Consider the following 27746-nt stretch of genomic DNA (forward strand, 5'->3'; position numbering starts at 1 on the left):
ACAGTCTCTCCAACTGTGTTCACTTTCCATCCTGACTTCCACAGGCGTTCTCTGCTTCTTCAATACTCCCATCTCTGCCTGGGGTCTATGAATCAGGCCTAGAGTCACTAACACCCAATTCCAATTCCTTCCCTGCTATCCTCTATACTCTCTGTCTGCTGCAATCAGCTTCTTCACTTTGACTTCTGTCCACAACACCAACCTTTCACACAAGTGTGCCATAAAACTGGCCAAACTGACCACCAAAACCTTCGTTCCTTTATCTGTCCTCTTCTCACCCTACTGGAGGCTTTGGCCTGGTGATAGGTCAGCGTCTCCTTCAGGAACAGGGATATGGTTTAGTTGCGCACTTGCTGTGCATGTGGGAGGTTCTAAATTCCATGCTCAGCACTGCAGTAGAGGGGGATTAAGCCTCCATGCACATTCTCATATATGCACATCAATACAATTCTGATCTTCTTGCGACAGTCTGAGTCCTTGTCTTCAAAAACCCTCTCTCAGAGCCAGAGAGACAGTACAGCAGGTAAGGTACTTGCCATGCATGTGGCTGACCCAGGCTCAATACCTGATACCACACAGGACCCCCTGAGCACAGAGCCAGGAGTAAGTTCTGAGCACTGCTAGGCATGGTGCCCAAAACCAAAACCAAAATAACGACTCTCTGCCTACGACAAAACCCAAATTCCTTTTTTGTGGGGAGGTGGAGGGAGATGCCAGGGGCACAATCTTGCTGGTACTGGGGAAACATAGTCTGCTGGGACTTGGCTCTCTCACAGCCACAACCAGATGCAAGGCAAACCTCTTCATCTCTGCGTGCTCTCTCTGGCCCCTACGTCCAAAACCTTTCACTGGCATTCAAAACATTGTCACTAGAGGCAGTTCACTCCCTATCATCCTCTGTTTCCTTTCCTGTTTCTTTTTTTAGTTTTCCCAACAGTGTTCTGCATATTACAGAGTACTAGTACTCAGGCTGAACTCAGGGCTCCCCCATGCAAAGCATGTGCTTCTCTGCCTTAAGCCATTACCACGGTCCTGGCTTCTAAATCATCAACGGCTGCTGGCACAAGTTTCAAAAATATACTTTTAGTCTTTCAACTCTTCAATATAAGTAAACCCAACAAAGCTTAACTGTTCAAAGGTAAGCTACTGTAGGAATAAGGCTCTCTTCTAAAAAAAAAAAAAAGTGTTCTTTAGCTTGATGGAAGAAATGGCTAAGTACTCTAAACTCTATGAAAAATCATGGTTCTTCTGAGCAGAACATGGAAATAAGCGTAGAAAGCTCATTCAAAACATCACAAAGGCAGTTACCACATTCAGAATGCACTGGACTGCAAGAAGGGGCTTCAGTGGGTCAGGAGAGGGGTCCGACTTTGTCCCAGGTGGGAACTCGAAACACGACACCAAGGTAAGCAAAGGATGAATACACAGGAGGGTATGTTCTAAAGACCAGGGCAGACAGACTGCCTGCCTCCCATCCTTTATATTTCCAACCTTAAGGGAACAAGAAACATTTTGAAACAGAAGAAGGGTCCCCATTAGAAAGAGCCTACCTAGGGTTCTGGGTGGAGAAAATCAGAACAAAGTGCAGAGCCAAAAGAGCAGGTACGGTGTGAGGTTAAATGCCTGGAAATTTTAGGTGAAAGAGTGACAGGGAGCCCTGTGCAGGGGGACCCTCCCCCTGCACCCATCCCCTGGCAGGATGTCTTAAGTTTCAATAGTGCAGCCAGTATTTATTCAGAACCCCTGCTGTAGGCTCTTGGGAACTATGACTTCTAAAAGCTGTTTTCAGTAAGCTTCCTGTAGATAGGGAGCCCAAATCTTTCCAAAGAGCAAAACAAAAATATTCAACTGAAACATTTAAAGAAAAGCAAGTCAACAAATTTCTCACAGTAAATAGAAACCAAAGCAGATACTCTCATTTAAAAGATGGTCCTTCATTACACCAAAAAATGAAAACACAGGGGTGAGGGTGGGAGGGACTCTGTTGGCAGTGAGGCGAGTAACAAGACCATGAATGTCTACACCACAATAAGTACATAACCCTAATTGTAATTAATATTTTTTAAAAAGAGAGAAGCCATTAGGAACTAAGGATAAGCCACAGTTCTAGTGGTGAGACGAACACGAATGTGCACACACACTGATCTCTTTATAGGAAGAACAACAAGGATGGGAATCACGAGTCCACAATTCTTCAGAGATCCCCAGTACTGCCTGGCAGCCCTGCCAAGTCCACCCTGTAGAATACACATGAAAGGGCAGATGAGCGGGGATACACCTACCCCACAAGGCAGCACACAGAATCTCAGAGTTGAACCTCTTCTTGTACTTGCGGATCTCTGGCGTGTCACTCTGTGGCCTCGTGTTGGTGGGGTTCACGTTGACCACTGAGCCCTTGCGGGTGGGATCTTGCCTTATGGCATCCGGTCTCATTCCATCACAGGAAAACCCCACTGGAACAGAGGACACCTGAGGTTATTTCCCGAACAAACAGGCATGGCTCCTGCCCCCCTCCCCTCTGCACTTCAAATAAATACTCGGGATGGCATAGTCAATGCTTTGGAGAGGAAAATAAATCTGGAGGACATGTGTGTGGGAAAAAACAAAACGAAACAAAAGCAACGACTCTGCAGCTCATTGCAATCAAGGCCAAGTAAGCAGGATGGGTACTAGTGTCTTGGAGGTCTGCAACAACCTCCAGGCCATGCCTCAAGCCACCAGAAAGAACAATGCAAAGGGACCTCCTGAGTGCCAGCTGCGTCCTTGTGGCGACTTTACTTACCCAGGGAAGTCACTGTGGTTCCACTAGATGGAGAAATCTGTAGTAATCTGGGGTCTATGAAAGGTGTAAAGGAGGAGGAGGATTTGTGTTTCTGGAGTGTGCTACTAGCGGATTGAGTCTGTAATGTAAATTTCAATTTTATTAATACAAATGACATTGACAAAATGAACATAAAACATGTGCATCGCTTCTACACTGCATTGTCTCCCACCAGGAATCCCTGCCCCTCCCCGCATCAACTTCCCAGAAACAGTCTCCAGGTGCCTCTGCAGACACCATGGAACCGGAAACCTGGGGAGCTGTGGCTCTTCTCCACAGTCTGCGCAGGTAAGACAGACCTGTGGCATGTCATCAATGGAAACATCAGCATGTTTCTCCTGCTGGCTTTTGTTTTTGTCAGAGCAATTATAATGAAAACTCCTAGAGTCTTGCAATGTCTTAGCCTCAAACTCATCCAGTTCTGGATTTATTCACCTGTCCAGAAAGGTCCAAGGATGTCTCAATGGTGGAAAATTTTTCATTTCTTATCATTGAATTTGGTGCATAGAAGCCTCATGCCAGAAGGCTACAGAAGCATGGATATGCTCCTGGTCATAGATCACCTTAAACCCATATCAAACAGGGCACATTAATGAATAATGTATGTGACAAAATGAGGCACATCCTTTTGCTCTTTTAAGAGCACTAGCATTCAGATTAATGGTATAACTTAAGACCAAAGGCGGGGAAAACACAAAGAAAGTGAAACAAATTGTTAAGTGGAAATGTAATGACAATTAAAAAAACAAAACAAACAGAAAAGTAATCTTGCCAGTTTAGTAAGTTAAGGGTTATAGTAAAATACTGTACATCAGAGCAGAATGGAGTCAAGTTCAGATGCATGGAGGAGTGTGAGTGCAGCTGGGATAAGAACACATCTGCCAAGTGCCTTGAGCCTAGACTCTCGCTCCCAGCGGGCAGTGGAAAGCATGGTGACCTTGAGCACTGTCCTCCAGGGAGCCTGTGCTCCTGCCCCGTTGGCCCCAGGACCAGTGTCCAAACCTGTCCTAGGGCAGCTAACATGCCTCTGCATTGGTGGGGGTGATGGGGTGCCGAGGAGGCAGCAGAGAGGGGTGAGGACCCTTCTTTCCAACAAGAGCACTAAGACAGGAGGGGACGTGGGCTGATAGTCAGGAGTGACATGGACAAGACTGAAGCACTGTGTCACTGCGAACCACTCTCAAGTCGGAGACAAAGTGCTTGACCCAGACTCCCCAGAAATCAGATCCAGGTCTGAGTGTTGGGAACCCAGTGCTGATCACTCTGCCACCTGAGGCTGTCCCCACTAGCTCCTGGACTGAGCACAGCAGTCATGCCCCCACCAAAGAGCACCCAAGTGCTCCTCTTCGCTCAGAATTTCATTGAGAACACACTCAGACTTAATGTCTAGGCTTCCCCAACAATTCTGAAAGAAATCCTTTTAATGAGTTGGCAAACCACCCCTATTCCCTCTGCCCCCAACAAACAAACAAACGAACAAAAGAACAAAACCAGGAATGACCTAGCCCTGTTTGAAAGAGATTCCTGAAGAGGATTAACAAGTTTGTCCAGACAAGGCCATATCTGCTTAATCAATATTTTTCTGCATTTCATGTATTCGATAAAGAGAATGAAAAAGGCAGATTCTACACATGACCACAATTTCATGCCCAATACATAATGAATCTGAGAACACTGCAATTATTTTATTTAGACTTAAAAAAAAATAGTAAACCGAATAGAGAAAGCCATGCAACTACACCTATCTAGAGAAAAGTAGACAGTGAACTGGCAAGTTTGGGGGAAAACTGCTCTAGCGTTAAGGGGTCTGTATGCAGACTAGAAACAGGTTACTTGAGGGCTGGGTGGAAGGGTGGGCGACAGAAGAAAGCAGCTGGGTAGGGAAGGGGTGAGGGGGGCTGGAAAGGGCTCCTCTGCAAACTAGCTACCAGGCAGTGCTGATCTAACCCTAGGAAAGCAGCCAGCTGCGGTGCGAGACATACCTCATTAGTAGTGAGCTTGTCCTGGGGTGTCTGTGGGGACATGGTGGGTGTCGGCTGGCTGGAGGATGGGGAGGAGGAGGTGGAGGAAGTGGAGGAGGAATGGCTTTGCTGTAAGAGATCTGGCAAGAGGTGAATGCGCCCGGCAAAGCCATTGCTCTCATGATGGCCGGCACGTTTTTGGTCAACTGTACTCTGCAGAAAAAACAGGCACACTGGTCTCGCTCAAGCGCTGCTGAAATGGCCTAGGACCCTACCGATAACTGCCGCTTCTGGGGCTGGGCGACTTTACAAACTCGCTCTGTTGCCAAGGAATGGTCAGCGAAGACTGGCCGAGGCTGCACTGCGGACACATCCACACTGCCTACGCTGCGCCAGTAGAAGGCAAAGGACTCCAGCAGGGGTGGCGAGGCACTGGTGCGGGGGTGCTAGCCCCGGCTTGGTGGGCACGCAGGCCTCTCCTGCCTCTTTCACTTTCCTTTAGAAACATTCTTTGCTTAGAGGTCTGGAAAGAGGCCTCTTGTGCTTTTGGAGCCTGGACTTTTCCATGAGCTTCTCACCTTGCATCTGAATGCATTGCCATGGCATGAACACACTCAAGACACTAGATAGGGGCCTGTTCTAGGTCAGTGAGAAAGGCGGCTCTTCTATCACGTCTGAGCTATGAGGAGCGGACAGGCGTCTGACGCGTGTTCCAGACCGAGCACATCTACACGGGACACTGTCAGGACTAAGCAAGTGAGCAGACTCACATCGTGGACCTCAGAAGAGAGCCCCCAGCCCTGCGGCTCCCATCGCCCCCACGAGAAGGCCCCGACTGCTCCCTCACTCTGCTGTGTTCTGGACCTGGAGCGCAAATCCCTGCCGAGTGCCCCTCCCCAACCCCCCAGGCGGTCTGGGATAGGGGTTGGGTCTACCTCTGGCACCTGAGAGCTGCTGAAAGACCCCAGGGACTGTGCCATTGCTCAGACCCAGACTGCGAGACTCAGCGTGGTACTCGGATGAAGGCTGCCGCAAACCATGCAGAGGAGCAGCAATGTGGTGGCAGACTGCGAGGCACCTTCTCGGCATGCAGCACGCACCTGCCTCCCTAGCCCGGCACCCTACCCTCAGGGTCTGGTTAACATGGAAACAGATGATGACGTAGAAACAGCGTGAGTGAGTGAATGAGCAAGTGGGTTAATGAATACAGGAAAGCTCAGCCTCGGACAACGCGGAGACACGGGTACCTGGCGCACGATCAGAGTGCCTTCCTTGGACGGGGTCATCGCCGGCTCACTTTCCACATCGTCATGGACAATCATGGTCTTCACAGATTCCGTCTCCCCATTGCTCAGATTCAGAGATGACCTACGGAGACCAAATAGAGAAGGGAAGGGTTAAAGTGCTCAGGAAGCACGAATTTCAACCTGGTTTCTTCAAAACAACCCCCGCGTTTGAGAACGATGAGACTAGGAAAAAGCTAAAAAGTCTCCTCAAGGAAAGCCAATGCTTAGCATTTCGCCTTGGGCCTAGAATTTCCTTCCAGTGCAGTTAGTTCAATTTTGCAGTGAAAGATGGGAAGGAATACTTAAGGCCAATTAAAGGAGTTCCCTTCTAAGAATATTTCTCAAACTATGAAGAGAAAAACACAGACATGTCTGCGGGGGTGGCAGAGACACAACATGCATAGAACACAGAGAAAGGCCCAGAAGCATGGGCTGCCCGCTGCTAAATCAGCAATAATACGGCTCATGCTTGGGGACCCCGGGAAGAGGCCTGGGAAAACGGCGTCCACAGAGGAGGAAAGGCCCAGTAGGAACGTGGCCAAAATACACCCAGGACTGACGGTGCTCTGGTGTCCTCTGCTCCAGAGGTGGGTTCCTCAGCCACTTCTTGCTCTGCATCCTCATCTTCCTCGTCAGTCGTGCCTGACTCCTCGCTGGAGGATGAATAGTCTGTGACTTTGTGCGGGGGGCGCACGTCCTCCACTGCTCGTAGCTCTTTGGCCAAAGCCGTCAAATCCTAGTTCCAGGCACAGGTGGGAGTGAAGGAGAGAGGACATCGTCAAGAACAGTTCATGTCTGATTTTAACCCGCAAGCAGCCATAGCGAGTTTATGAACCTGCATCGTAAAGCATCTATCAGGAACGTGGAAAGGCAAGTTCTTAAGGTTTGAAAAGAAAAAGGCCAAAAAAAGGGGAGAGAAAGTGCTGGTAGTATAGTGGCGAGCATAGCAGCCTCTCTCCAACCCTCCCCCCATCCCCCCTCAAAAGTGGTGGGTGACGAGTTAAAAAAAATAGTACAACAAAAGAAAGTTAGAATCAATATAACTTATATCTCCTATCTAGAATTTGCTGATAATAAGCTATCACATATATATATATGTACGAGAACATCAAAATCTACTTGGATGAGTAGTCGAGTCTGCTATGAAGATACCAGCTTCTATTTCAAAGTCTTTGAAAGACATGATCCAACAGGCAGGACTCTAGTTTATCGAGACCTGATTTAAAGTATCCCTTTGGGAGTTGCCATTATTTTGGGGACTTGCCATTATTTCCCCCTCCCCCACCAACCCCATGATGCTCAGACCACCACATGGTGCAGATGGGCCAGGCCATGTGCAAAGCCCTTTCCCACTACTCTTTCTCTCTAGCCCCCGACTTCATCTCTGTGCTGCTTTGCGGCGCCCTTAAACTGTCTTGTTGTCTGCAGCTCCTGACGCAGGAGGCGAGAAGGGGAGATACCAGTGCCACTGTGGGGAGGGGGCCAGGTGGGCTCTCCGCCTAACCCCAACACTGCCAAAGCACACCAATATCAGAAAGAGAACAACTCCATGCAAAAACCATTCAAATGGGTTTCACAACTCCATGCAAAAACCATTCAAATGGGCTTCGATTCTCTTCATTCTCTTATAGAGACATCATTTAGGATTCACTTGTCCAGCACTTTTCAGTTATGATTAATATCTTCTATAGTTTCATATAGGAGTAAAAGTTTATCTTTTCATGTGGGAACTTTTTATGAAAGTGCTTTGGGTGTTGTATCTGATTTTTGTAGGGCCAGGGGGACAAATGATGCTCCGAAAACTTGAGGCCACTCCAGCAATACCTGCCTGAGTAATCCTGAGTTGCAAGGTTGCATGCTAGGACTCAAGGAAGTGGCAGGAGCTAGGGGTGGGAGAGGGTGGAACTCCAGGGCCTCCAGGCAGTATGGCTATACAGAGGTCAGGGTTCCCATCCAGATACTGGTTTATGCAAGGCATGTACGCCTGAGCACTGACCACTGAACAATCTCCCTGGCACTGACTTTCTGTTTTCTTTTGTTTTTGGTGGAGCTCAGGGGACAGGGAATGAATGTGTGCAAGGCCTTGACCCTTGAGCAATCTATCTCTCCATCCAGAAAGCAAACACTTTCCTGGCAAGCAGCAACCCCATAGTCATCGCCTCCATGTTTAAAAGTATGATTCTTCCCTATGAACCACAGCTTCTGAAATAAGTGACTATGAGCAGGGCTCAGTCCTAAGTCTTTCTGTATCCCTTAGCTTGTAAGAAGATGTTTTAAAAACCGTATTAATATTCACAAACACATACAACATCTTTTCTGTGTGCTAAAAAAAGATTTTTGTTATTATTACTATTTTTTTAAGTCTAGAGAAGATGGGAAAAGCTAACGGAGGAAGAAGTGGCGAGGAGCAAACTCAAGCCAAGTTGACCATGAGACACTGCTCCCTGCCGAGGGTCCAGAGCCAGGGCTTACCACTTCGCCCTTCGGTCCGCCGGCCATTTCATGGAGCCCGAGAAGCCATCAGAGATGAAGAACGCAGGATACACACAGGGAAGCACAGGAGGAAGGGGAGAGAGGGAAGCAGAGAAATCAATTCAAGCCAGCAGTCAAAATCCCAACAGGCTAAGATCTCGCGAACATAGAGCTACCCGTCAGGTGACGCAACAAGAATTCAGATAAAGGAAGAGACGCAGCTACAGTGGCCAGCCTAATAACAAAAGAACTCCAGCTACCTGGAAATTTAAGGGAGAGATCTTAAAACATGAATTATCTCATTCAGCATTAAGTAAAGGCTAGTGCTAGTAAGAAAGCCATAGACATTTAGATCTTCCTTTTATAAATAAGTTGGATGAGTGCACACAGAATGCCTGAGGGTGATGGCACTCATGCTTTTCATTCCTTACCACAAAGTCCATACGACAATTGCACCGAATTATAGGATTCTCAAATCACATTTTTCTAAAGGTTCTTAATAACTGGAATTTGTATTTTACTTTTATCTCCTTAGAGTTATATTCCTATCCTACTGATCCTGCAGACATCTAGTCTTATATTTGAAAAAAACAAAAACACCTATTTATACTTCTCAGTAACAAAAAATGCTTGCATGAAATTACACTATATATATATATGTGTGTGTGTGTACATATGTGTGTGTGTGTATATATATATACATATATCTCTCAAACTATACATTCTTAAGTGACCTCCCTCAGGTTTCAAGGAAATAGACCTTATTTTGCATAATCCTTACAGCAGGCTTGAGAGGTCTGAAAACTTCCTTCTTCTCTTCAGGCTTCTTCACTGCATTCTCAAGACGCTGCGATGGGGAACCTTCAGACTTGGACGAGGCTGTGAAGTATGAAGGATACAGAAAGGTGAGTGCAGAGGGGCATGGCCCTGCACCCCACCACCCATACCGCCAGCCCTAGGCATGCATCTTGTCAGGCAATGGATGGGGCACTGAGCGGCACCTGGCCAGATATCCACACACCTCCATAAGAATTCCCTACCACAGCATGCAACTGAACTTGTAGTACTTTGTATAGTGGAGGGACTTTGCACTCATAACATGCTACGAACCCAACCACTCTGTTCAAGTCCTAGAGTCTGTACTGAAAGAAGTGGGTTCAAATCTGTTTGGACATTCAGCTCATCCCCTTTAATCATGCAATCTGACTAAGCTGCAGTTACTTTCATCTGTAAAAGGGAGATGCACATATGCAGCAGACATGCATTGTGGAAGAATCCTATAGATTATATGTACGATCATGTGTAACAATGGAGGACTTAACAGGAAAATGAATGGCCAGTGTCACAAGTGCTTGACTGAGTCAGCTCTCAAGAGCTGATTCAGTTACAACTACATCTGCAACCCAGATGGGAATATATCTGTGATGGAAGCTGCTGGGTAAACACAGCAGATCTTTTTACTGGATGCAAAGGGATCTCCAATATATGATCATAACCCAGAGGCACAAAGGAAGAGAGAGAAAGAAAAACATCGTCCTACATCTCACTCTGAAGCGCTCCCCGGAGCCACTCTGAGAGCCGGGGTGGGACCCGGGCTGGGATCCTGAGTTGCTGGAGCCGGAAGAGCTGCCACTGCCAGGCCTGGGCACCAGTTTCTCCACCCTCTCCCACAGCAGCCGGGGCTCGATACTGCTATCAGAAGAGGAAAGAACAGTCAATGTGGTGCTTCTCACACACATATGCATGCACACACACGCGCGCACACACACACACACACACACACACACACACACACACACACATGCATGCACATGTGCTGAGGATTTTGAACTGCAGCCTACAGGCATAGTATTTCCATTACACTCAATAGAAATTGTCATTCATTACCTACCTTGGATATCTAAACAAACTGAAAGGGCTAAAAGATGGCCCATTATTAGCAAAAATAAAACATCTTGGTTGGGAGTAAGAACAAATGCTGCTCTTCAGTTCAGAAGGGTCATGACCTCTGTCACAGCCATAAATTCAGCGGTAATAAAAACTAAATTCATGTAATTACTCCCCAAACTATTCTGCTTCCAGGCTGCGGTTCTCACTCATCCGTCACTGCTCCAAACATCAGACTTTTGAGCAGCATGCTGCTATGTCTATGAGTGGTGTGGGAAATGGGACTGAGAATGGGTGAGGCTGGCACAGCTGTGCTAGACTCAGACAGGATAGGACAGGGCAGGACAGTAGAGCCAGGACATAAAACTCTCAAAGTCCAGCCTCATCCCTGAAGAAGAGAGATGCTCCCTCCAGCTTCTGGGAGTCAATCACCCCACTACCTCAAGTTACAGCAGAATTCCATGGGCAGAAGGTGACCCTCTAAGGTTCTACCATGAAAACTCATGGATGAGCCACTCATCGCTGGGACCCTTTCTCCCTCTGGACAGTTCTGGTCAGAAGCACGTAAGTGGAATGAGGAGGTTCTAGACTTCATCTGTACCTCAGGGTGGAGCTGCTGAGAACCTGAAATAGGGCTGACGCAACTAAGAAATTTTGCTGGTTTGGGTCATATCCTCTGAGGGTACTCCTGACTCAGTGCTCAGGAACCATCACTGCTGGCAGTGCTCAGGGAACAAGGAAACTGGGGCTCCTGCACTCTGAGTGTGAGCTCCAGTCCTTGAGCCATTCTTGCAGTCCACGACATTCAGTTCTAATCCTGAGTTCAAGTCAAATTTGAGTCGCCTCCTGGGGCTTATAGCTTTGTTAGGGGGCACAGCAGCTCTAGAGCCTCGTGGTGTGACTTGGTTGACTCTCTGGGTGATCACAGACTGTGACAGTCCCGCAGATACGAAGCTCCCTCAGATTAGGGGGCCCACCTCCTGTCACATATCCTTAAAAGATAGGCGGTTCTCACTCAGAAACTGCCACGCTGCAGAACGGACCAGCGACACTAAGGCTGATGGGCCTCTGAGGGCTGCTTTTCAGTAAGGACAGATGAGCTCTCACCCCACAGCTGGGAGAAGGGTTTGGACAGGGTTGCTCCCGCTCTGTACCCTTACCTGGTGGAGTTTCTTTGACCTGCATGACTATTTGGCTGTCCACTGCCCTGCAGTGGGGAATCGCGGCGGGAGAGAACCGGGGATCGAGATGTTGTTCTCACAGGAACCTTGGGTAGAAGACACAGCGATCAGATCACTGCAACTCGAGGAAAACGATCCCCTGACCAGACCAGAGCACATTCTTAAAGCAGTCCTAGGCACACCAGTCTCACGCTCATCTGCCCACACCCAGGTCTCAGCTTTCTCTACCCTGCACACAAAAAAAGCAAGGAAATAAAGTCAAGGGCACCAAAGGAGCCAGCACAAACAGTAATTCTGCCATCAGGGACAACGAAAATGATTTCTGAGCTGAGGCTTGGTGGCAGCAGGATGTGTAAAGCATTTTGCTGAGATAATGTGAGAATCAAGGAAATAGGCTCAGAGAAACCAAACAATGGTCTACAAACGGATCAGCAGGAAAACAAAGAGTAGTAGGAAGAAAGAAAATATTCAGAGGAAGCAAATTCCAAGTAGAGAAAAATGAAGTGTTTTGTTTAATTTCGTAGTTGCCAAAAACAAGAAAAAAAAAGCTAAAAAAAGAGAATTCCTCCATTTACAAAACAAAAAGTTGAAACAAAAAAAGCCCTCAATTAAAAAATTTAAAAAAATTCATTACTTTGACATCTTTATGATAATTCTTCCCCTTAAATGACCTTTTCTGAAAATAGTAGTATTGTTACCATACTCATACTGCCCTAGGAGATCCCTGTATTGTAAAATGATCCTTAGCTTCTATATAAGCTTGTGAGACATAGACTTCATTCTATTTATTTGACAACCATATTATTTGTAGCCAAGTCTGATTGTAATAGTACATATTTCACTAGACAGTTAACAGTCAAGCTAAGAAGTTCCCCAGATGTTGCATGTGGGCTCATGTACATGCCTGACCAGGGAACTTCCTCCCGATGCTGAAAAGTTCCCGGGAAATGTTACTGCCCCTTAAATCTGGTGAGATCACCATTCCCTTCCATTAAAATAAGTATCTTTTAAAAATAACAAAAAGGAAAAAGAAGCACACATCTGTCTTTCTGCTTCTTACCCGTGGAGGCACTTCCTCACTGTCTGATCTAGACCACGCCTTTTGGGTGGGGTCAGGGAGCTCCGACCTGGAGTCAGAGCTCTGACTTAGCGCCTCACTGCGGGAAGGTGGACAGGGGTCCTGAGAGCGAAGATGGTGGTGTGCAAATTTGGGAGGAGAAGGGTCACTGAAGGAATGGGATCGCGAGACAGGGGTGACATTGTTCTTGAGAGATGCCAGGTGGGACCACTGTACCTTACAAGAAAACAAAACACAAAACATTCAATGTGTTCTGCAGAAAACGCGCTTCCCGTCAGTCCCAAACCCAAGGCAGGGATCAGGGAAGGGAACGGGGCTGTACAGTGCAGGGGAGAGAAGGTCAGGGGAGCGGGGGTGGGGATGCAATGCCGGGGGTGGGGGGGTGGGGGGGTGCGCACAGAGCAGGTGGGGAAGGTCAGGGGGTATAGAGCAGGGTGGGAAGGAGCAGTACAACATCAGCTTCGAAGGGAAGTGGTGGGGGTAGGGGGCAGAGGGTGGGGGACACATCGTGTGTAGAATACAACAAAACTACATTGACAAGAAGAACTTTTTGATATCCAGATGCAGGTTACAGATAGCAATAAACAAAGATTTTTTTTAAAAAATGAAAAATAGCAAAGCAAAGCAAAGCTGATTCTGCCCTCCGGTCAGAGAGGGGACATGCCACATGACAAAGCAGAGCAAGTGGGGAGGCAGAGAGAGGAACAACAGTGGCAAGGACACTGCCACGCATGCATGTCTTCTCTCTCCAGCCTCGTGTTACCTGGCACTGGGAAACTTCAGCCCAAGTAACAATAAAGAAGCACACTTAAACAGCAAACACAAACCCCAAATGTTTGGAAAGTACAGTAAGTACAGTCATGCATGCAAGTCTTCTCTCTCCATCCTCACATTACCTGGCACTGGGAAATTTCAGCCCAAATAACAACAAAGTAGCACACTTAAACAGCAAAGACAAACCCCGAATGTTTGGAAAGTATAGTAAGTACAAGAACTTCAAAGCAGCCAACTTTTCAAATGCAAAGTTTTCCCTCTTTCTTCTAAAGACATTCTAAAGCCTAGTACATCTCTATCTTCATACTGAAGAAGAAGGGATTGTGATTTCTTTAAAAATATTCAGTACTGGGCTGGAGTGACAGCATAGTGGCTAGGGTGCTTCTTCCTCGCATGTGGCCACCCTGGGTTTGATCCTTGGCATCCTATCTGGTCAGTCCCCAAGCCCCACTGGGAGTGATCCCCGAGTGCAGACCCAGGAGTGAGCTCTGGGCACTGCTGGGTGTGACCCCCTCTCCACCCCCCCAAAAAAAAATCCGCAATCCAGTACTATGAGTCCCTAAATTGACTGCTACTGGATATTTCCTTCTATCTATGATGATCCTTTGTTAACCGAATTTAACTGGTTGCTTTTAAAGTGGACAAAAAACAATCTCTGAAACAGTATTCTTTCCATTGTATTTTATAATTTCAAAACTATTCCACATTGTAATTTATAGAATTCAAGCCACATATTTATTATATTAACAAATTAATGAAAACTGGAAATATCAAATCACAATTTAGTCAAATCTTTCTAAAATGCAAGATTTGGAACATTTCCCAAGACAATGATTTGTAAGAGTTACATTAATTTCAGTTACTGTAAGTTCAAGATCTCTAAAATGCTTAAAAATTTTGGGAAAAGGGCATGGTATTAAAAGTATTCTCATAGTAATCATGTTTTTTAAAGGTGTCCGACATGTTTCTTGGTGTACAGGTTGTAGCCAAAAGCAACTTCAGAACAGGAGAAAAAGAGAGACTTTTCTAGGCATGACAGTTAATCACTAATATAATTGCTAGTTTACAAAACAGAGGGACTCCTGTTTTCTAAAGAATTAATGGCCCAATCAATAAAGACTTTTCTTGGGCCCTGGTTCTTTGCCATTTAAAAACTCACCCACACTGAGATTATTTACTGTAAAGCAATCAAATCCACCTCTGAATGTGTTGTACAGAACACCACAGCCAGTCCTATAACTTTGGCTTCAACAGCACATAGTGATCAGTGAGAGCAAAAATCAGGATTGAGAACTTGCTCCCATGGCTGGAGAGACAAACTGCATGTGGCCCCTGCTCACTAAGGTTTGATTTCTGGTGCCACTTACGGTTCGCTGAGCTTGGCCAGGGGTTATTCCTGAGCACAGAGCCAGAAGTAGCCCCTAAGAAGAGCCAGGAGTGACCCAAAACCCTACTCCACGCCTTCACCCTCCAGAAGAACCTGTTTCCAGTAGGATGGCTCTCACAACTACAAGGAGGGAAAATATCTGAAGTTGATTACTTTCAGCAAGAGTGCAAATGAGACTCTAAGCTCTCAATGATCTTTGTACAGATATGGCCGACAGTTCACTTCCCTCTAGAGAATTAAGACACTTCCCTCCTAACCATCAGGCACTGCCCAGAGGTACGGTTCTCTTCATTAGGTAAAGCAGACACTGTTCTAAGGAAAGGCTATGAGCTGTGCTCTGCACACCTTCATGGAAGCCCATACCTAAGCCAGTGTACGGTTGTACACTGGATCCAAAGATCATGCCCTTGTACTCATAACCTCTGGAGAATCTGTTAAAGGCCCATTCCCTGGAAAATCATGCACTTTGGCAAACCAAAAACTTCTACATGGAATTTCAGGGTGTTCACTGGCTTTTTAAAAACTAGCACCAGGGCTGAACAGGAGCCAAGGATCACAGGTGAAAAGAAAGCTCTTGGCTGACCACTCCATGTACTTGTGACACTGATTTTCTAAAAAACAAAAACTGAACAATCTCTATACCAAAGAAGACAACCACTTACAAACACTGGCATGAGGATGGTAAAAAATTAGCCTAAAAGAAGAAACCACTGAATCTTGATGCTACTAATATAATTAAAAAATAAAAATAAAAAAAGTCTTTTTTCCTGACAAGCTATGTCCTTTAAGTCTAAAATTACACCTACAGATCTCTTGTCTTTCTAAGTGTCTTAACAAATCAAACTCTGACTATGCCGAGCAGGCCTGGGGCTCGGCGTCTCCTCCACCCAGGCTGCTGCTACCTGAGGCTCGGCTGTTCTCTGCAGGGCGGGATGCACGGGCTCGGAGTTGCCATTGGAAAAAGACTCTGATCGGGAAGGCGCTGGTGGCTCCAACACTCTGCCTGTCTGCTTAGACTGGGCCTCAGGGGAGCTGTGGTTATTTTTCCTAAATCTATCTTCCACCTGCATCAGAGATTAGAAGACAGAACTCAGGGTTAGTAAGGAAAAAAAGTAGAGACCATGAAGAAAGCCAGAAGGCAGAGGGGTTCCTGAAGAGACATTTATGTTTTCCTTCATTCAGCTACAACAAAAGAAAGAGAGAGCTTGAGAGACGGGAAGGAGGTAAATCAAGCAGGGAGAGGGTGATTGAGAACAAAGATATGTGAAAGACAAGGATTCAGCGGGGCAGCCTCGATCTCCCCTGGCCAGAGCTGAGCAGGGTGCAGGACATGCGACGGCCGTGGTGTTCAATCTTAGGGGGTGGGAGTGGAGGGGGGGGGAGGAATCTGCCACAAGCAGCTACAGCTACAGATGAAAAGACTGTCCTCAGCAGCGAGAACATTTCACAGTGCCACAAGTCGAGGCACTGCGGAGTAAGCAGAAAACTCGTTCCTAGAATCCAGAGCGGCGAACGGGGAGGGAGGGAAAAAAGTCCCCTGCAGTCTCCCCATCCATGCCCTTTGGAAGGAGTTCCCTATCTAGCCAGTGCCCCTAATCAGTCACTGCTCTCTCGGGGCACATGGGGCAGTCCAGAAGTGCCACAGAAGTGATACTGTGATAGCTCCCGTGCAAATCAGCTCACGAGCCCAGAGGTGCAGGTGTGGAAAACCAGGCCAGCGCGCCTCTCACTGACATTTTAAACAATGCTTCAGCTGTATACTCTTTTGAGTGTTTAGTTCATGGAAGATGTTAGCCAAGGTCCCCTGGTCCTCTAAGTAAAATAAATAAATAAATAAATAAATAAATAAATAAATAATTAAATAAATAAGGAGATGCTTAACATGTCAGAACCTCAACGTCTCGGCCAGGAAACCAAGGGGAGGGGCCCTGCCACCCCCCACCTCCAGGGAACAATGCTGGGACGCGCGCAGGGACGAGGAGAGAATGGGGGTACCTCTCGCGCTCGGTCTGCAGGCTCGTAGTGTGGCTTAGGCTCCGGGGCGTGGAAGCTGGCCTTGCCCCGCTCCTGCGGCGGCTGAGAGGGCTGCGGGGGCTGCGGGTGGGCCCTCCGGTGGTCGTGCTGTAGAGACAGGAGATAGGCTTGTTCTTGTTGCAACTGCCTCTGGAGCCTCTCTGCCTGCCGGTGCTCCTCCATCTCCCGCCATCGACACTCCTTGGAGAGGGAGAGGAGAACACTGAATCCAGGGGACACTGGGGAGCCCGCCTCTGCTCCGGACTCGGGCTCAACTCTGGTGTTCACTTGGGAAAGACAAAGCTTTTACGGTCGTGCTCTTTTTTTAAAAAATAAACAAATATAAATAAATAAATAAAAGACAGAGTGGGAATGACTGGGGTTTTAAATGTTACCTGTGGAAAAATCTCACAGCTTGTTGCTAACCATAATATCACTGGACAGAGTAAGAGAGAATTCAATTAAAAGGTCAGTTTTTTACTGGTTTCGAAAGATACTTAAAGCTAGGTGAGAATCCCATTTGTGAACCTCCAGCCCGTGGTCTGAAATGCCACATTCCATTCAAAAGCTTTCTATCTGCCAGACGAAGAGAACAGCTAAGGGGAGAGGAATACATAAAAGCCACCTGCCGTGTGTCCCAAGCAGCAGGACCACAGAGGACATCTCCGATTGAGCCTACCAGCCCACAGCGCTGACCAAACGGTCTTGAGATCGCCACAGTTGTGCTGGCTCAGGGGAAGGGAAACAAACAAACAAAAAAAACAGCCCTGACCACGAGACAAGACAGACACGGTGCGTTACCAGTAACAGGGCCTGCTCCTGGAGCAGCTGCTGCTGAAGGGCCTCCAGGTGCCGCTGCTCCTCTTCGAGCTGTCGCCTGATATACTCCTGTCACACAGAAATGACCCAGCAATCAATTGATCCAAAAGGAAAGCATTGGGACCAGCCGGACAGAGCACAGAGAACCGTGTGCCCAAACCACTGTCATGTACTTGATTTAGTGATAAATTACTAGAAAAATCTATTGCGAAGGACTGCCCCCAAGCACTTAAGGGCGGGACATTAGAATGTATGGAGTCAATAGATGATACTCCAGTGATGGACTTAAAGGTACGTTACAGGCTCTTCTGCTAGGTCACAGCTGGGTTAGAGGACCATGTTACTAAAGAAGTCCAGAGTTTAATCATACAGGAAGCCAGAAAGTTTTCTCTGCTTAACAGTCACTAACTGTAGCAAGCACAAACTGCCTATAATTCCTAACCTCTCATACTAAAATACAATGAACACAGTTTGTGTTCTCTCTGCTATACTCAGAGTCAGAGTCTAGGAACCCAGATCCAGGGAACTCTCATAGCTGAAAAGACCCAGGCTCCATCCACATAGGATTCCCTTCTTTGCCTCAACAGTGAGAACGGGGGAGGGAACAGGTGCAGAGAGACAGTGGTGACTTGTTTTCCACAGCAAGAAAATAAACAATTTCAACAACTGAACTGGGGATAAACACACCCAAATCATGTCATGAGAAAGTGAAAAATCCAATCTTGAATTGCATGCACAGGATAACAAACTGGGGAACAAAAGCTGGTTGGCCTCTAGTAAGACTCAACCTCCCATTTTTTCATCTAAGAAACAACTATTCAGAATATTCTCTTCCAACCCTCAGGATGTTAAGTGAGGCTCAAACATAAGCCAAACAACTAGCAAACACGTAACTCCTTTTCAGATTAAGGTTTTCCTTCCTCATCAATGAGGAAAAAGTGATGGGCTCTAGAAGGGTCAGAGACTAAGGATCTCCAAGGACAATTTTAACCTGAAACTCCTTTAGTGCCTATTACTGATCATCTACTGCACCCCTGGCACACAGAGAATGAAGCAGCCACACATCTGGCTGACTGAAAGTTCTAGTTAAGCAGTGATTAACTCTAGCTATCAGAAAGAGCTGGATAAGGAGAAATTACAGCATCTGAATTTCCTCAGAAACCTTTACCTGACCAAAAAAAAAAAAAAACAGTTTAGCTTAAAACCAAAATGAAACAAAACCACAAAAGCCACCAATCTGGAGGAAAGTATATCCACAAGGCCACTGGCAAAGGCCCCTGTTCCACCTCGGCTCTAAGCTCCATTTTCCAAAAGCCTGACCCAGCCAGACATAGGTTCAGCCCTGAAGTGCCCTGGCTTGGTGTAAGGCTTCCTCGGCCATGACTGAGAAGGAAATCTGACTCCTAACTGCCCGCTGAGCTAGAAAGAATGAAACCAAATAGACAAACACTGAAAAAATCAAGTTAGCAGACTCAACTATTTTCTGCCATCAAAACATAGCAACAGTCTGAAAATTCAGATCCTATTCAAATTACAAAAGTGCTAACACAAAGCCAGTGAACACTAAATACAGTCCCACACATACACAGATGTGACAGGCAGAAACGAAACATTTCCTAGAGCTGTTTGCAACAGAGCGAAGAAAGCAGAGTAAAACTGACTTCAGAAGCAAAATTTTTTACAAGAAGAGGTGACAAACACAAAAGCTGATAAAAGCCATCACAACTTAATTGAAAACCAAGTGTTACTTGATACCTTCTATGCACATCATGGTATTTAGCCCTAGGTAATTTAATTTTTCTATGCCTATGTTTTCTCCTTCCTGCAGTGCCCAAGAATAAGTTAAGATGTTAAGACATGAAACACAGCAGCACAGTTAACTGGTAAATACTACAAATAAAGCAATGAGGAGTTTTACTTAAGCTCCTTTAAAAAAAAAAAAATGCTAGTAAGCATGCAGACCCCAGAAAACCCAGGTCCTATCATTAGCACAAAGCGTATCAGTAGAATAATCAACACTTAAGGTTAATATCATTCTGTGTGGGTATATATGTGTGTATATATCTGGATTGCAAATATATATTCCAAGTATTAAATTCGAACCCACTGGTATTTTTTCCCCTTTGGACTTAAAACTTGCAACAAGGGGTGATCAATTAAATCAAGGACATGAAAGGCAGAGAGGCAGGTGCAGAGTAGGCAGACAGCAAAATGCACTCTTGTCTGCACAGAGGTTTGGGAAACAGGGCTTTTTTTATACTGAAACCTGATCCTAATTGTTTGCTTTTTCCAGTGCCATGTAGGTATATACAGAATCACAGCATTTTATATGCAAAAAAAAAAAAAAAATTTACAAAAGTCAGTCCTATATAGAATTCAAATAGTGCTCATAAGACATTTCCTACAGTTGGTTTAAAATACAATTTAGAAAAAGATTACCATTCATTTACCTGGGGGTTGAAGCATTTAAGTCAATCTCAACAAGATTATCTTAAGATCGCTCTCAAACCACACACTATTTAGAGACTTTAATTGTTCTCAGTCAATTTCTACAGTGCAAGGACTTACACACTGTTTGGTGTGTTCCCGACTTGCATTTCTCAAAGTCCTGAGTGCACGAGCTGCTTGCATGTTTGTGCCTGCAGAGATGCTGTCTGCTATCCAGCCCCTCCGCCCCGTGGGAGCGGCAAACCTCACCAGCGAGGTGTCCTCGGGGGGGACTAACCTGCTCTCTTTCGACTCTCCTCTTCTCTTCTTCTGCTCGTCTCCGGTCTTCCTCTTCCTTCCGCCTCCTCTCCAGCTCCTCCAGACGCCGCTTCTCCTCCTGCTCCCGCCTTCGCTGCTCCCGTTCCTGCTGCCTTCGCGCTTCCCGCTCTCGCCTTTGTTGCTGTGGAAGTGAAGACACAGAACCAACGCCAATGTTCCAATCGGAGGTCTGGCTTGACAAAGGGTCCACCTGGCTGACCATCTCCTCACGGATGCCAATGAGCAAGAGCTCACAGGCCCCGTGATACTGTCCGATGGCCCCCGTGCGGCTCCTTGGCCACGGAGCCCAGCTCCCACCAATCCCCAAGTCACAGGCAATTATGTTTTCACAAACCCTTACAGGTTTTCATTTCATTCTGATAAAATGAATGAAATGAAATTATTCCCCAACTATTCAATGTAGCCCAATAAGTAGGGGGACAAGAACCTCTTTAAATTTGAGCGTCACTAAGAGAGTTACCCACAGACTTTAACAAGAGAACGGCAGAAGAGAGAATAACAAAAAGAGGCTAGAAATAGGGGAAAGGAAGGGAGAAAAATGAATCTGGGAAGGGGAAAAGAAGCATTCCCAGGGACAGAAATGAGAAGCACAAACATCACTATATATATTTTGCTTTTTGGGTCACACCAGTGATGCTCAGGGGTTATTCCTGGCTCTGCACTCAGGAATTGCTCTTGGCGGTGCTTGGGGGACCATATGGGATGCTGGGGATTGAACTTGGCAAACACCCTACCCACTGTACTATCACTCCAGCCCCAAACATCATCACTATTACGAGAACAATAATACACTGCCTCTGAGTCCACACACATGGAACCACAGTTGGCACTGGATCCCCTTTATCTTGTTTTCCTGACTGGATTTCCCCAGAACCACAGAGCTAGCGAGGCCTTGGAGTGGGAGTTAATCTACCTCAAAAGCCTGCGCCAGTCACCAGATCCAGGATTCCTGCCCTCCCTGGGGCACAATCCCCCAGGCACTTGCTCTGAGACTCTTCAGACCCAAGAAGCTCTGGACAGCCCTTTCCAGGTCTAGGGCTGAAGGCTGCTGAAAGGCCCAGTGAGATCACAGTGGGATCTGTGGCATTCAGGAAACCACTGGCCCATCTTGCCTGGCTAGTCCCCACAATCTGCCATGAAAGTGCTTCTGTGACTCAGGGGAAAAGATCGGCCGAGCCTGCCAAGAACCTGCAAAGTGCCTGCTCTATTCCTAAACTGACGAATTAGCCCTTAGGGGATCAAGGTGCAGCGAGTCATGTTCAACAACACGACCTCAAGCCACAAGCGGTGACTGCAAGCCTGAAACTCCGCCAGCAAATGAACGAACTGCCTTTTAAATCCAATTTCACTGACACAAACTTGACTCTAAAAGCCTCATGTGACTAGTGGCTTCTACACATAACCAACAGCACAGCTCTCACCGAGACGGCCATCAAGGCACTAAGCCACTAAAGAGGTTCAAACAAATACCACAAATTTTATGTCACACTGAGATCAACTACTAAATAAGAAAGGCGAGGGTGCTTGCACAGTTTCCCAAGCAATGTGCAGAAATGTCCCGCAGGGGGAGTGACAGGACAGACAAGATCACTTGGCATGTGGCCTTAGGCAGGGAGGACACCGCCTCTCATCAGTGAAGCTGAGTAAGCTCTGGTCTCTTCCTCCTACTTGGCTCATTTTGTGTGCTCTCCCTTAGGACTCAGAGCCAGGACTACCCAGATTCCAGAAAGAATCTTAAAAGGAATGTCTGTCCTGGTATTGGGAAACTACATCCTGAGCGCCAGCAGGTCTCAAGTAAATTCCAACACTGGCAATGCCTTCCTACAATTCGGTTTCGGCTCATGGCTTGCCAATTCCAAGCCTGCCTGCCTTCTTTTCAAGCCTCAGAAAAACAGCTATCTGTGAAAGCGAGCTAAGGGTGAAGGAGAGTGAGAGCCTGACCACATTCTGCCAAGGCGTGCACAAGCCTGGGCCAGGGACGCAGAGAGCTGTCCCCAAGGGATGAGGTTCTTCTCAGTTAAAAGCTAGCAAAGAGGGTCTAGGAGGAGGGTTCGGAGCACTGGAGTGCAAGCCGGTGATCACCCAGCCTCCTGGTAAAGAAAGAGACACACCAGCAACAATGATTTATCTCCTAGGAACCTGTGAGATTTCCCAGTGTTTCCCCTTGCTCTTTTAGGTTCTTCCACTCTCTAGAATGTCTGCCCACCTCTCTAGAATGTCTAGGAGTCTCTTCAGAGTTTGTAGAAATGAGTCCAGTAAACAGGACACCTGTTGTCTGTGAGAATATAGTCGTGCATTCTCTTGGCGGAAGAAAAGCGCAGATACAAGGAGCTTCTGGCACTCATGCCAACACTGAGGCCTCAACACAAGGCAGTGAAGTCCTCAATCCAAAGTCCCAAGTGCCACTCGGAGGCTGGATAGGCCCAAGCTGCCTCCTTTGCATCCACAGTCTCTCTGTGACAGGGAGGCTCTGAAAAGCTGTTAACAGAGCAGTGCTCAAACACAAAAGGAAGGGGTAGGGGTCGGTACCCAGGCCCAGCTGCTTGGTATGTGCGGCCCTGACATTCAAGAAAGGGTCAGACTGAGGAGAAGAAACTGAATTTGCTTCGATTTTTTTTTTCTTCAAAGGAAAAGAAAAATTTTGACCTAAAACAAAACCTGATGCCTCATCCCCACTGACAATCGGCACCACATAAGGTCTCCTGAGCACTGCTAGGAGTAATCCTTGAGCACAGAACCAGGATAAGCCCTAAGCACCCTGGCTACAGCCCTCAAACAAAAACCAAGATGGTATGGAGCATAAGATCATTAGGTGAAAAATAACAATGAAATATTTTAAAATTCAGAGCAGAACAAAAATTGGTCTATAAACTTTTATTTGAGAAAGCTGGCTAGTGGCAAAGCGACAACATGCAGCTTGAGCAAATCTCAGAACCCTTCAGGGTTTTGTCATGTCCACTGAAAACAGTGTCAATCAAAATATTAAGGAATCTGCAAATACATTACAGAAAGAGGCGCATAAGCAAGTAGTAGTGTTCTTGCTCCTGCTGCAGAGGGAGGGTAACACCCCTGTTTTCTCCTACCCGGCCTGGGTAAGTATTTGCAGCCCCCATCCTGAGAGAGGCACTCATTCTCTAAAGCGAGGCCGACTGCGACTGGGGGTACAGTTCAATGTAGAGTGTGCCTGTGTGAGGCCTTGGTTTAGCCTGGCACCTCCTGCACATGTAAACCACAAAGTTTGCAGATCTCAGATCACAAATACACAGAATGACTCAGAGACCACCCCCTCCCCCAAACTTCTCTTATTAATTTGAGTAATAATCATGTGTGGTTGCATTAAATTTCAGTGTATAAATGGGGCTCTACTGCTGTTTGGGATTCTTTTTCGGTGTGAAAGATAAAGATGAGACAGGAAGTGTGTACAATCAAACAAGAAACTATTATGAATAAGAAACGAGAAACTGGGAGGTGTTAGAAAACAAGAACAGTCAGGAAAAGGAAAAAAAAACAAAACAAAACAAAACAAAAAACTCAAGCCCCAAGTGAAGTCAAAGAAAAACTAAATGTTTCTGTGAATCACAAAACTGGAAAGTTGTGACGACACCCCTATCACCAGGGTCAACAGTATGTAAAAGGAGAGGAGTAACAGAAAATGCCGTTTCAACTCCCTGCCGTACATAAACAATCCCAAGAACAAAAGGTTATAAAATGGCACCTGTTTTACCTCTAATATGCTTCTCTTCATCCCTACTCTGACATGTACCTGAAGTCAAGGTATCTTCCTGTAAAATAGCTTAAGTTGCAGGGAGACATGAACACAGAAGCCTGGAGGCAGGGACCCAAAGGAGCAAGGCATAAAATAAAGCCTGAACTGGCCCCATCCTCCTTCAGGTGCCCAGCTGTGAAATAGCCTGCACGCCTGGTAGGATACTAGCTTGGGTCCCTCCTGCCAGGCATCCAACACAGGGTCCTCCGTCTGTTCAAGTTCAGAAAACATTTTTTTAAACCGCACGGAATGCCTGACACATGAGCTTCTCTTCAAATGAAGCTGCACAGCCTGCCATGAAGAAAGCGTCACCTCAGAGCAGCAGAACAATTTTTCCACCTCTTGGGGAGCCCACCAATGTGAAGAGACATGAGTGAAAGACCACCTTAGACCTGCATTCCTACCTCTTCCAGCCGCCGCCTCTGCTCTTTCTGCTGCTCGATCCGCTTCTGCCTCTCTGCCAGCAGCTGCCTCTTATACTCTTCCTGCTCCCGGAGCTGCTGTTCCTGCAGCAACTGCTGTCTCCGAAGGGCCTCAGAACGTTCCTTGTTCTCCTGCTGCAGCCTGAGGAAGTCCCGCCGCAGGGTGGACTCGCCGGGCACGTTGACGATGGAGCTGCAGGGAGACGGGGCTTTCAGAAGGTACTAGGGGCAGAAGGCCGGGCCCTGACCACACTCATCGCCCTCCTGGCCTCATTCCTCCTGGCTGCGGAGGCGACTGACAGCAGACACCACCTGTATCCCACCCACTGTACAGACTCTTCCTCAGTTCACTTCAAAACCAAATCTCAAAGATTTGGTCCTGGCTCTCTGTTCACCAAGGCTAGTGTCTACTTAGGGTTCTCACATCAACTCAAACACAAGACAGAAAGCTGAAACTGTTTTCTTCCATTGCACAAGTGACTGCCGAACTCCCACGGTAAAAGCCACACCCCGTTCCATCTGTGGGCGTGGAAATACCACAAAGCTCACCTTTCCAGCTAGCTCCCCGAGCCTTTTACTACACTTCCTCCCACCTCTTTCAGCCCAATCCAGTCCCATGACCTGGCCACTGCAAAGACAAGTGAAACTGTGTCATACACAGCTGGTCTTTCTACAAGGAGTCACTTCTTGACTTCTCAAACACCCACTATCAGAGGGATAATAAATCTCCTTCAGTTGGCTCCTATTCTACCATGCTGCATCTAAGCACAACGGTACTCTTCAAATTCCTCTGAAATATTTAGTCTCAAAATGGAGTCACAACTTCTCTTCTGTTAGAAAAAAGAAAAACTCTAATTTTCTTCATAGATCCCCTTTATGTTGCCCTAATGTGTGTTCCCTGTTCCTGGGTCCCCACTGGTCTCAGAACACACACAACCTCTCTTCCCACCCACTTCTGCTCAGTTGACCATGTGCAGCGGGATTGCCAGGAAAGAGCAATTTTATGGTATGAAATTCCTCTTCTCCCTGATTCATTAGTTACAGTTGCATTTCAGTTGCCAACTGCTTAACATGCTACTCAGTGGACTTTGGGAAAAGGAACTGGATGGAAACGCAGGCTGAGTGTGGACAGGAAACGCTGGTGGCCTCCCTCATGGAAAGGGCAGGGTTGGCTACAATCAGCAGGATGAGTCCTTCCAGGCAGGATGGTTCTGGCCATCACAGGACATTGATCATCTCTGCCTCCTGGTGCCATAAATGCCAGCTTAAGCTCCCCCACCCTGGGAACCAGCCCCCAAACCCCCCACCACACCCCCATCCCTGATATTTTCCAAAGAGCGTGGAAGAGAAACAACACCACCAGAGTAAAGAGGACCCCGAGGGCACTTTTTCCAGAAGCCTTCCCAGGAGCAGAGAAAAGTGAAAGGTGTTGAGGCACTTTCAAACTGCCTGAAGATTCCTCCATGTTCAGAGGGGTCTGGCATGGAAGGGATACTGGCGGGGAGGCAGGAAGCAGACATAATACCTCGGCTCTCCCTCCTGTTCAGGCACTTCCTCCTCTTCCTCCTCACTTCCACTGTACTCATACTCCGTTTCATCTGGAAAGAGGGAAGAAGAGAACAGTTCAGAAGTCGTGACGTGTGCATGTGCTGGCAAGTCTTCCTGAGCACTGATGGGAAGAAAGTAAGTAATATATTTCTTGTGTAAAAGAACAAAACATGCATGAAAAAAAAGCTTTGGGAGGGGTTGGAGCATAGCAGCTAGGATGTTTGCCTTGCACATGGCCGACCCGTGCTCAATCTCCGACATCCTATATGGTCCCCTGAGCACCACTTGGTATGAACCACCACCCCCCCAAAAAGCAAAAAAATAAGCTTTGGGGGTGATGAAGCTTATCCCCACAAATTCCTACCATAAACAATGGCAACCTCCTGGCTAGTTCTTGCCCAGTGGAAGAACAAACTGGCTGGCCTTTAGGTGGTATTCTGGAGTGTGGGGCGGGCTCCAGGGCTGTGAGGTCGTGACACAGCACAATGATGAGGACACAGCACACTCAGAACCACGGCGCCAAGATTCAAAGGAAAGAGCCCTGACTGTCCAAATTAACTAAGCCAACTGAAAGAATTTATTCAGCTAGTTTTAGCACATGAGATCCACTTAAAATGCAGTAGAGAGAAAGGTTTGCTGAACTGGCAAAAAAAAAAAAATTTTAAATGAAGCATTGAGCAGGTAATTACAACTAAAAAAAAAATCAAAAGTTCCCACAAATTATTATTTTTTTAAAAAATAGCACAATCAGAGACAAACTAAGGAAACAACACAAAAGAAAAAAGAAAAGAAAAGGAAGGAAGGAAGGAAGGAAGGGAGGAGAGAGAGAGAAAGAAAAAAAGAAAGAAAGAAAGAAAGAAAGAAAGAAAGAAAGAAAAAGCTGCTTTGCTCAACATGGATCACTTCTTTCTACTTCGACAGGCTTTGAGCTGTTTCCCCAATAGCCATTTTATTAGTTCCTTCACTCAATGTCAGTGCATAGCTTTCAGTGAGCAGTTGCACTTCAGAGGGCCATAGAAGTCAGAAAGCAGATTTCTAAAACAAAGTCTATTTACAAATGAAAAATACATGTCTAACATTTCTCTAACCTACATATGTTGAAAATTAGTTTCCAGGTAAGAAAAATGGTCATGAGAACCTAAGATATGACTCAGGAGAAACTTACCCACATATATACAGACACATGTTAGTTCTTCACTATGCTGAACATTGACATATAATTTTTTTGTTTGTTTGCTTTTGGAACACATCCCATAGTGTTCAGGGATAACTCGACTCTGCACAAAATCATTATTCTTGCTGTGCTTGAGGGACCATAGGGGATACCAGGGATTAACCCGAGTCAGCTGTAAGCAAGGCAAGCGCCCTACCCACTGTACAATCTCTCAGGCTACAAAGCCATATGATTTTAAGGAACAAGTATGAACCAGCGTCTAGGTAAATTTCAACCTAAATAATCTTTGGAAGCCTTTAGATAGTGTTGCTTTGAATTCTGTACTATGAACTAGGCTAGGGATTTTAGAAAGGAGAATGCAAAGGGAAAAAGAGGCTGCATGATAAACAGG

At 46.5% G+C, this 27746-nt stretch overlaps 1 protein-coding gene across 34 annotated transcripts in view; it reads right to left on the reverse strand.

Annotated features, from left to right (window-relative positions):
• MAP4K4 (mitogen-activated protein kinase kinase kinase kinase 4) overlaps nucleotides 1–27746 on the reverse strand; it is a 144657-nt gene that overhangs the window by 15805 nt on the left and 101106 nt on the right. For 2 of the 34 annotated variants that reach the window (XM_056128075.1, XM_056128227.1), the window contains 15 exons: nucleotides 26159–26231; nucleotides 24616–24826; nucleotides 20405–20566; nucleotides 17662–17748; nucleotides 16843–17061; nucleotides 15750–15911; nucleotides 12669–12902; nucleotides 11588–11694; nucleotides 10081–10232; nucleotides 9322–9419; nucleotides 6629–6804; nucleotides 6030–6150; nucleotides 4804–4995; nucleotides 2783–2900; nucleotides 2283–2453 (listed from right to left, as the gene is read on the reverse strand). In XM_056128075.1, coding sequence (XP_055984050.1) covers nucleotides 2283–2453; nucleotides 2783–2900; nucleotides 4804–4995; nucleotides 6030–6150; nucleotides 6629–6804; nucleotides 9322–9419; nucleotides 10081–10232; nucleotides 11588–11694; nucleotides 12669–12902; nucleotides 15750–15911; nucleotides 16843–17061; nucleotides 17662–17748; nucleotides 20405–20566; nucleotides 24616–24826; nucleotides 26159–26231 — 2283 coding nt within the window. The remainder of the gene's footprint in view (nucleotides 1–2282; nucleotides 2454–2782; nucleotides 2901–4803; nucleotides 4996–6029; nucleotides 6151–6628; nucleotides 6805–9321; nucleotides 9420–10080; nucleotides 10233–11587; nucleotides 11695–12668; nucleotides 12903–15749; nucleotides 15912–16842; nucleotides 17062–17661; nucleotides 17749–20404; nucleotides 20567–24615; nucleotides 24827–26158; nucleotides 26232–27746) is intronic. The other 32 variants (XM_056128083.1, XM_056128104.1, XM_056128096.1 and 29 more) reach the window with 32 other exon arrangements.

The sequence above is a fragment of the Sorex fumeus genome, unplaced genomic scaffold (genome assembly GCF_029834395.1).
Source record: "Sorex fumeus unplaced genomic scaffold, SorFum_2.1 ptg000006l, whole genome shotgun sequence".
NCBI lineage: Eukaryota > Metazoa > Chordata > Mammalia > Eulipotyphla > Soricidae > Sorex > Sorex fumeus.